Below are 10,360 nucleotides of genomic sequence, written 5' to 3'. Positions count from 1 at the left end.
CTTTCAGAAGAATTGAGAAGAAGGAGCAGAAGTATAAATATGTACATACAAGCATATATACCACAACAGTATCACTAATACTATGTGAAAACAAACCCCGCTAGGTCCTCACATTTAATAGCCCCTCCAAAAAGTGTAATGGATAGCAGATCCCAGGCTTTCATATAGTGTAACTGTCAAAGCACTCAGGAGATAGAGTACTGAAGGCTCTGACAGCTCTCTTTTACATTCTAAATGACATCTGCATTCAACAGAACAGAAATAAAGATTAAGGGAAACACCTGATATGATAGTACCCAGCTTACCTCAAAATGTATTATTTTAAAAGTACAGAGAAACACAGGTCTGTCTTTTTGTATTGTAAGTAAAAACTGGCGTCAAAGCCTCAGAGGTCTTCACCGCTGCCAGAAAGGCAAGTACCATAGTATTCAACAGACTACAGGGGCAGAAGTCACAGCATCTTACTATGTAACTGTTGAAATCAAAAGGTGTTTTGCCTGAGAAAGAAGGGAGGAGACGGTTTTTGAATGCACACAGAAAATGACTACGACTACAGTCAAACAGCATAGGAAGATTAATTTAGCAAAAACCTTTGCAGCCCCCTTCTTAAACTTCAGTGATAAATAGAATGCCCACCACTAACTGATAAAGCCCCAAAGATATTGTACCTTTCAGAGTATGTATCTACTGCAAATGTCTTTTAAGAGGTTATTAGTATTATGGTTTAGAATGAAACATGTCAGCATACAGATCGTGAGAGATGATTTCAAAAAGATTTTGTTGGTTGATTGTATAAATGATACCTCTTATCGCTGAAGTAACACCTCAAAGGCAAAATAATGACGACATGACAATGTATGTAAATCAAGAACTGCATGTGGGTTTATTTTACACTTGAGAAAACAGTGGATTTAATTGTGTGAACCAAAATGTACTGTACAATATTAATGATAAAACATCAAAATGTATAATTCATAGTGCATTGCTTGCTTTATTTTTATTTATTTATTTTTTTGTCAGATAGTTCCTTTAAGTACATACATCTCGAAAGATGCAGGTGCCAGTAAAGTTTCTCTATTTATATCAAGCTGCAGGAACTAAATTTTATTCAAAAAGTGTGGTTTTACATTATATACACAGAAATTGAATATAAAATGACAATATAAAAAGTTAAAAGAGAAAGCATACAGCCAGAAGGTACAAAGAAAGTTGAACAGTTTAAAATGGTACGATATGTAACATGTATTTTTTAAGCTGATGCTGGCAATTTACAAGGAACAGAATCCAACATTTGCCCCATTTTTTTGTTTTGTTTTCATTTACCAATGCAGCACACTATAGAAAGGTCAGCTTGTACCAAAGCTTAACATTTGTAAATAACTATAAACTGCAGTATTTTACAGGAAACAAAAAAAAAGAAAGAAAAAAAGAGCATTTTTACACTTGTTTTAAATAACAGCTTGCATACTTTTTTTTTTTTTTTTTTTTTGCCAAAAAGTGGCAATTTTCAGCATCCAGAGGGTTTGGACATAGTGGCAACTTGGTTTGCTTTTATTATTATTATTATCATTTAACTTATACAGTTGTGACTTCCTAACCCCTTGAGTACTACACAGCTCTCCTTCTTCCAAGGACTGCATGCACAATTTCTTCACAAACCAGTTCTGCATTACAAAGAAAAGCTCATTCATTTAAAAAAAATAAGTTTTGTTTCTGACACAGCTTTTATTTGAATGAAATGCCTTTAAGCCTTTTTTGTTTTTCCTTATTTACTTATTTAGTCATTGGGAAAGGCACAGAAATGCTATTACAGTTCTCAGAGGGTTAAAACTTGACACTACCAGGTTCTGTGACCTTTATTGTCATGGCAACTTCGTAATTTTAGGATGTCTCTTTATCATTGTTCTTTGTGTCTTTCTTTACGGCTAAATTAATGTCTCTCAATAGTGTCTCCCACTATATTCTACAAAGGATAGCTTAACATCAAGGACAGATGTTGAAAATAAAGGTCAGACTTTGACTCACAAAAAATAAAAACAAAAACAAAAATAACCATGCACAGATCAGACAAAGAGCATATAAATATAACTACAAAATAAGTGTAAGAAAAAACAAGGTCCAGATAAGCAGTTCAGCAACAAAAGTAAGACTGATTTCAGAGGCTCAGGTCAGGCCTAGTGCAGTACTATGAAGAAGTTTAGTGCAATGTTCCTGTGGTCACTTGCATACCTGGCTGCTTACCTGGACGCTATTGTTTTTCTAACTCAGTTACATAGATCAGATGGTCCTCTGGGGACTTGCCATGTGTTTTACTAAGGTGCAGTTTGACTGCATGCTTGCTTGCAAAAGTTCGGTTACAGAGCTTACACTGGAATGTGGAGCCTAAGTCCTCCTCAGCAATTCCAAGTGAGCCCAGAGTCTTGTTTGAGAGGACTTTTGAAACATTCTGCTGTTCTTGAATCTGATTTAGTGGCAACTTTGATAGATCCTTCAAACTAAACCCTAAGTGTGTCTCTAAGTGACTTATGTATGTAGAAGCAGTCCTGAACTGAGAGGCACAATCATTGCAAAAGAAAACAGGATGTCCTGTGTCCAAGTTCTTTAAAAACTTTGTTCCACCTGTCCTCCTTAACTGATACTTCACATTGGCCAGCCAGTGGCTAATTGTGGTCATGGAAAGACCAGTAAACTTAGAGATGTGTACCCGCTCTTGTGGACCTAGATCCGACATAATGTATTTGCCTTCCGGGGTCTCCCTCAAGCTGGAAGCAAACTGCGCTTGAAGGATCAGAAGATGTTGAGGGTTCCAGTTGGACTGTCTGCCCTTCCTCTTGTGTACTGGCGACAGTTCATCCAGAGCTTCCTCAAAACTGCTCCCATCAGCATCAGACTTTTCTGACACGGTAGATGGAGTTGAAGACTTGGGTGTCAAACGCCCCGTGAGGTTCTTCACCATATCGGAAATATCCAGCAGGGCGCTCTCTCTTAGTGGAGAAGAGGCAGAGTCAGCCACACTGGAAACAAGAGGTTTGTTTTTGGACTTGGTTAAATCAATAGGTTGATCACTGTTCTCATAGTAATACCGGTCAATAGGATCAGCCTGCTTGACCGGAGTGGTTGGGTAAATGGGTTTGTCCAACATACTGTTGCTGATTTTGTACAGCATGGCCAAAGGGTCCAGAGAGGGGCTTACTGGCTTAGAAATTTTGCCTAAGTGGGTATTCATAATGGACTGTAAAGCACTCAATGGATTAATGAAGGATGGCTCAGGTGAATGATCTGTGATGATTCCTAAATTGTTACAGCCATTTGCAACTTTTGCTTTGAGTGGCTCTGTACCATTTGGTGTATGTGCTTCTGCTGGACTATCTTTTTTGACCTTCTGAACCTCTGTCTCAGAGCTCTTTTTCTGCTGCTGTTTGTTACTTATTTCCTCCGATTTGGGGAAGTCTTTGTTTTCTTTAGCAGCAGGCGAAATGGATTTGACCGGAGAACTCTTCTCTTTCTCCAAAGGCTTTTCTTCCTTCTTTACACTGATTTTACCTGTAACTTTCTCCACCAGTTCTTCCATAGCAGACACATTGCTTTTGTGAGGTGGAGGTGTGAGGCTGCCTGGGGAATGGATGAGCGCATTGTGTTCTGAAGACAGTGATTTTACACTGCTGGCATAAGATGGCTGCATTTGAACACTCTGCACCGCAGCCTGAAGGGGTTTGACTGTTCCCGGGAGCTGATAAGCTGCGTGAATACTGGGATACCCTCCCCAGGAAGGTGCTCCATTCTGAGCTTTGCTGATAGCTGTTGTCACTGTATTCTCAAGGGATTTCAATATGTCTATTCCACCTTTAGGACTATCATCTAGATCCTCCTCTCTGAGGTACTGATACAAAGTTGTTGGCTCAAATTTTTCTGTAGAGTCCTCGTTCTCTTCTTTAATCTTTTTCTCTGTCTCACTGACCACCACCTTTTCCTTTTCTGGGTCTTTCTTCTCCTCTGAATTTGTGGAGCCCACTGGAGAATCAGGTTGTTTTTTAATGTTGGAGGCTGGTAGTCTTGTGTGGGTGGTGGGTGGGAGAGGTATAGACTGTATCTTTTCCTCCACCACGGGGTCCAGTACTAGTTGTTTGCCTTTTTTAGAAGCAGAATTGGTCACCTTCAAAAAATGACCAGTGACCATCATGTGAGCAGTAAGCTGCTGCAAAGTGTCATGGGAACTGCCACATTCCATGCATTTCAGTATTTGGGCTTTGCGTGCCTCAAACTGCCAAGTGTAGCTAGCACCATTTTGATAGCCATAGCGGTTGTTTGGAGTCACATAGGGGTTGGCAGTTTTCTGATCCTTTGCAGATTCACCCAGTGAAGCTTCTGCAGTGATCCCTGTTGGCTCAGGAGAACAAGGTGAAGCTAAGTCCTGAAGCACTCGCTTTTTGGTAGAAGGGACCAATTTAGTGATGGCTGGTACTGGCTCCTTCAGAGGCACTTTCTGGTAATGCTTTGTTTTTATCATATGGACGCTGAGGTCTTGCAAAGACTCAAACGAATGCCCACAGTACATGCACTTCAGCACTTTTTGGGCATCCTCTTTGCCTTCCATTTCCATAAGTGATCTTTTTCTAGGCTTTGACCACCGTTTGGTCTTATCAGCTTCTTTATCTCTGTTGTCATCACGGTAATGTCCAGTTTCATTCATGTGCACTGTTAGCTCCACCAGTGTGTCATAGGCTGCACTGCAGTCTTTGCATCGGAACTTACTAGCACCGGTGAACACAGACCCATAAAGTTTATTGTTTTGCCGGTAAAGCTGTACTGTGCTGAAAAGGCTAGGCTCTGGGAGAAGTCCGTATGATGAAGTCTGCTGCAAAGTTTTAGCTAATGCAGCTTGGTGCCAGTCATAACCTGAGCCACCACTGTTACTGTTGCTATTACTGTTACTAGTATTACTGGTAGCTGTACTGGTACTAGTGTTGGTACTGGTGGTACTCGTACTCTGGGCATTGGTATTGGTGTCGGTATTGGTGGTGTTTTCATTCTGGCTGATTCCATTGTTGCTGGTGGTTGGATTGGATTTCTTTAAGTCCAAAGCTAAACTGGACCAGCAAGTCTCTGAAAGCAAATTTGCATACACAGCTTTTATTTGTGCCAAGCTGTCCTGTGGATAGGAAACATTGTCTGTGCACTGAGGATCCTCTTTCTCTTCTTTAGAGGAAGTGCTTTTGAAATGGACCAGCTGATCGCTGTTTTCACTAAATGGCGAACCATAGCCTGCATCCTGATTAGTTGCAGTGCTGACTGGGGAGTTCTGGTAGCTTTGAGCCTCTTTGATCTCCGCTTCTTCATTGCACAAATACTCATTCTCCTGGATGTCCAGAGACAGCCCATCATCTTCCACACTGTCTTCATCTATTTCTGCTGCTTTCAATTCTTCCTCAGGAACATATGCTAAAATACAGGAAGGATTTAAAAAAAAAAAAAAAAAGACAAAGTTATTGAACATGCTCATTTTACATTGTCACTGTCTTTTGTACTAAAAGCAGTAAGCATAAAGCCAAATTTCAAAGATACATCCAGAAACAAAACTCACCATCACTCACCCACTCCACCTATAAATCGACATACTCTGTCCTGGCTAAAATTTGATGTCAGGGCTATCTAAGAAAAAACTTTGACTTCAGCAGTAAAATATGTGCCAGGACCACAGTAGATACCATAGTGTTAAAACCAAAGTCAAACAAAGAATCTATAAACCAGTTTGCATCAACTGAAAAATGGGCTGTCACTGACGTATATTTACTGCATTATGTGCGTGCAACGTGCACAGCTGACCTGCGCCCCACAGACCTAAACTCTCACAACCACTGGCTGGACCAACTCCATCTCCTCAAGACTCTCTTGTAGCAAAGGGGCTTGAGCTACAGCCTCCAGGGCATTTCCATGTCACTGACAGCTGACTCTAATGGAGCCATACTGGGCAAAAGTGTCGGGTCAATTGTTCCAAGGTCTCCTGGTGACTTGTTGTACTGGGTCAATTTGAGGGTAGAACAGCTTTCATTTCTATATGGTGAAAAGGGAAGCAAGGTTATGATCGTTTTCCTAAATGACTAGGACATATATTTTGCCTTTCATTACGATATGATGTGGGTGCTGCATTAACCATTTTGACAATAGCAGTCAGCAGCTAAAAGTAAATGTTACAGATGAATTTTTAAAAGCAACAAACATAAAACTTGAGACCTCACTCGCAGCTTCATTATTGGCTTACAGGAAATATCCAACTTTGCTATTGTATTGCCACCTGGTGAAACTATATAATCTTACCAAATTATGTGTTTATCTACATCAAACTATTTTTTTAAACTAGCAAATGTGATATTCATGAACAGATGGCCATTACATCAAAACACATTTACTCCAAGGGCCCAATTCACAGAAGTGGCTTACATGTACCTAAGTGATAAATGTACACTTTCACTGCACAGTAGAAAACACACTTGTACACATTTACCTCCAGTTTTATAAAAGACACTTTAAAAAAATCACTATGATAATGGAATGTAGATCATTTGTAAGCAGGTCAAGGTGGAAAACAAACATGAACTGTGAATAGTTTAGAGATGGAAGAAAAAAATTCCCATGTCAGGTGAACTGTGCAGAAAGCCATGCTGAAAAAACAGCTGTATCCTTGCAGGGTACAATACTGAAAGAAAGCCAGAAAAAAGGGCATTTCTGCTTCTATGTGATAGGAAGAAAATATGTATTATCACATTAACAAAGCTGAGGTTTTGTTGAACTGGGGGGGAGGGAGTAAGTACAAACTGAGCTTCTTTTCATAAGCAGTTGCTGATGTTTTCTAAAACTTCTTTTCTGAAAAATAGAACCTTTTCTCATTGTAATACTGTACACTCTCTTAAACAACTTCAGAATTTTCTTAGAAAAATAACTGTAGTATGGCCAGTATTGCATTCCGTATTCACCTTTGTAATACGGTCCTAATGTAGTCCTGAACTATTTCAGACTGATATTTTAAGATAAAATAGAAGAGTAGCTCTTCTAGTATTAAGTAATGCTGTACCTTACAATGCCCACTGTATCCTTCATCTGTCCTGTAAGCATCAATTTTTTTCAAAAGATAATTTTGGCTTTAGTTATAAAAAATATTGTTAAGCAGGGCACAACTCCTTACAGAGTCCCTCAGCGTCAGGTGTTTTCAAGTGTATTTAAAAGGATTCGTGAGGAGGAAAAGACCAAGCATAACAGAAGCCACTAGAAAAAATCATCTTGGAGTCAAAGGCCAAGAAGACACCAGAAAAATCATCATAAAACCAGAAAAGATATTCTTAAAAAAGGCATTTAGTGTGTAAAATAAAGAATAAAATACAGAAATAATAAAAGAACTAAGAAGTCAGTCAGCTTCATAGTGTTGCGATAACACCAGTGTTGTAATACTTTCCATGAATTTGAACACAATAGTTCTGGTACCTCTGCAATCCTAAATTCTGCATGTGCAAGCAGAATTCCCTACCACAGCTACAGTTTAAAATCTCTTAGCTCTCTCATTAAACACACCTGTTTCCAGTCATTTGTAACAGCAAAAGAAAGAAATTTTTAAGTTTCAGAAAGTCAAATAACAGACAGCTACAGAATATGGTTTCTGATTCAGAAAAGACTTCTAAATAAACTCTGAGGCCTAAAATGGATAGAAATGGACGGTTACCATCTGGCACTTTTATTAAAAAAAAAAAAGTTAGAAATGATCAGCAGTTACCAAGTAGGAGCTGAAAAGTGAGCGGGCCCACATTTTTAGCTTTTAGGAACAGCTATCCTCCTACTAACCTCAATGGAACTACGCCCATTTTCACTCATTTTTGTATCCCAATATTTTTAATAAACAGGTGCACAAAATTGTTTTAAGATGCAGAATGTTGCTGTAGTTAATATAGTATTTACAAGAATCCATGCGAATTATCTGCTAATATCCTCATTATTTCTTTCTAAATCACAAAGATGCACATTTTTATAATTGCTACATATAAGCATCTAAATATCTGCTTACGTAGAAACTCTAGTCACTGGCATATCTTTTCTTCTCTTTATTTATGATGGCCTGCTGTATCAATCTCATACTTTTGCACTTGGTAGAGAGGCTTCTTTTCCATAAAAATAACAGGAGTTAAATCACACAAGAAACATTAAAATTGCATGGAAGGTCGGTGCTAAACTGTCAAAGCAAAGAAACTGAATGTTAGGTTGAAATCTCCACCTTTCACGTACTTTCCTAATCTTAGGTTTTGCAGAGACTACTAGAAGACTGAGCTCACTTTTTTACCAATGTACACTGCAGTATAAGAGCAAAATGCATACAATTGGCCAGGACTCTGATTTTCTATGATTTCAGAATTTGAGCCAGATTCTGATAAAAACTGAATCGACTTGATATACACACCCACATGCCTGTACAGTTGTTATCTAAAATATACAGGCACAAAGAAATAATGCTTGTTAACCAAAAAGGGAGTAATTTATGTGAAATGTTTAATCTCTATCACTGCAATCAAAGGAATTTTGATTAACTCTTCTAGCTACCATAGGATACGCACAATACCTTTCCATTCAATACTACTAATGTTTGTAAGACAAATAGTAACACAATCAACATATGGTATTTTGCAAGGTCAATGCAATTCTCTAACTGAAAAAGGTTTCTGTTAGAGATAATACAGAAGAATGGAAAATGAAGAATGTTAACTCTTAAAAACATGTATGTTTTACTAAAATTCTCACCACAGAAATTTGACAGACAAGTAGGCTTTAGAATTTTCAACACAGCAAAAATGTTCTAATTACTTGTGAAGACAAGCAATATTATTCTACATCAAATAAAAGAGAGAGAGATTCAGATTATCTCCCTAAACTGTAATAGGTAGATCAACAGACAGCCTTCATACAGTGTATCTTTCTGTGACCAAAAAATCTCAGCAATCTTCTCCAGACGTTCCTGCATCTGCAAAGACTCTGCTGGTTTACATGTGTCCTGAAACCACACAGAAATATCAAGAGCACATATAAGCAGCGATTCCCTGCAACACAAACTATATCTAAAGCAGGAGAAATTACAGAACATAACATCAGCCTTTCTTTTTCTTCTCACATGTACATGCATAGACTCAGGCAAACACACGCTGGAAAAAGGGAAAAAGCTTCAAATTACAGACATAACTAAAATTAGGGGGGCGGTTTGTATTTCTTTTCTTCTTTTTAAATCTTGCTAATATTTTTTGCCTATAAAATGTGCCTTCTGGATGTCAGTGTTTCCCCACAGATATACTGTCATCTTTGAACAGTGTTAAAAGCTGTGCATTTTAATGTAAGTGGACATGAGGCACTATATATTGTACATGTGAGTAGTACTGCACATTGTGTTTGCTTCAGTGAGAATATTTACACTATAAATATACATCCATTGTTTGAAAAAATAGACAGAGATCCAAAGGGTAAGGATGTGCTTAAAAATACAAATATTCTCACATAAGATCTTCTCTTCTCTTAACCTCAGACTGCTGCTTTGGAAGAAATCTGTCTCTACAGAGGTATTCTTTTCCATTAAAGAAGTGATGCAGCATTGAATGTATTATTTTAAAAAGGACAAAAAGTAATGATAGTTTTATTTTTAACAGTCCGCAAAATTAAATGTAGCAAACTATTTCAAGGCCTGATTTTAAATCCTTCAAATAAGTAATTTTATTTGCAAAAAACACATAAGTATTGAAGACAACAATCCAGCAAAGCAATTAAATGCTGAAATTAATGAGACTAAAATACGTATTTAACAGGTTCAACAAATTGGGACAGGTTTATACCTAAAACTCTTTGCTAAATCAGGGCCTACTCTAGGACTAAACAATAGTGGTACCCTGTGAACATTCACCATTCTTCTTTCTACAACAGATGCATTTCCACAGCTTCTGCTATTTATCCAGCCAATAGGAGACAGCAGCTGCAGAAGTTTTCACAACCCACACTGTCACTTAGCACAAACTGCACTCTAGGCTGGCGATGACTTCCATTGCATACATACAAGAACATGTTTCACACCTTGGGCAAAAAAGTACAGATAGAAAAGACAACATATAGCCACACTTCTCTCTCATCACAAAAAAAAAAAAAAGAGAGGGAAAGGGAGAGGGAAATACACTTACATATGTTTCCAGAATACACTGCCATGAGAGTTTTATAAAAGAGAATTCAAAATCTCACATTGTGAGAGGTTAACATGCCTGCTGGAGGACTTGAGCATTTTCTATATTAGTATATACAAATGTTCATAAAAATTATGGCACAGATGCTACAAATCTGTGTGTGTGTG

The 10,360-nt window shown here is 38.1% G+C and overlaps 1 protein-coding gene across 2 annotated transcripts in view; it reads right to left on the bottom strand.

The window, feature by feature from the left end:
* Positions 1 to 877: 877 nt before the first annotated feature.
* The window catches only part of TSHZ1 (teashirt zinc finger homeobox 1), a 53,793-nt gene continuing 44,310 nt past the window's right edge, over positions 878 to 10,360 (bottom strand). For both annotated transcript variants that reach the window (XM_067290764.1, XM_013940322.2), the window contains exon 2: positions 878 to 5,439. In XM_067290764.1, coding sequence (XP_067146865.1) covers positions 2,249 to 5,439 — 3,191 coding nt within the window. In that variant the 3' untranslated portion in view covers positions 878 to 2,248. The remainder of the gene's footprint in view (positions 5,440 to 10,360) is intronic.

This window comes from Apteryx mantelli, chromosome 2, assembly GCF_036417845.1.
Source record: "Apteryx mantelli isolate bAptMan1 chromosome 2, bAptMan1.hap1, whole genome shotgun sequence".
Lineage (NCBI taxonomy): Eukaryota > Metazoa > Chordata > Aves > Apterygiformes > Apterygidae > Apteryx > Apteryx mantelli.
The sequence above is the reverse complement of the archived record's forward strand: the minus strand, read 5'-3'. Positions and strand labels throughout refer to the sequence as shown.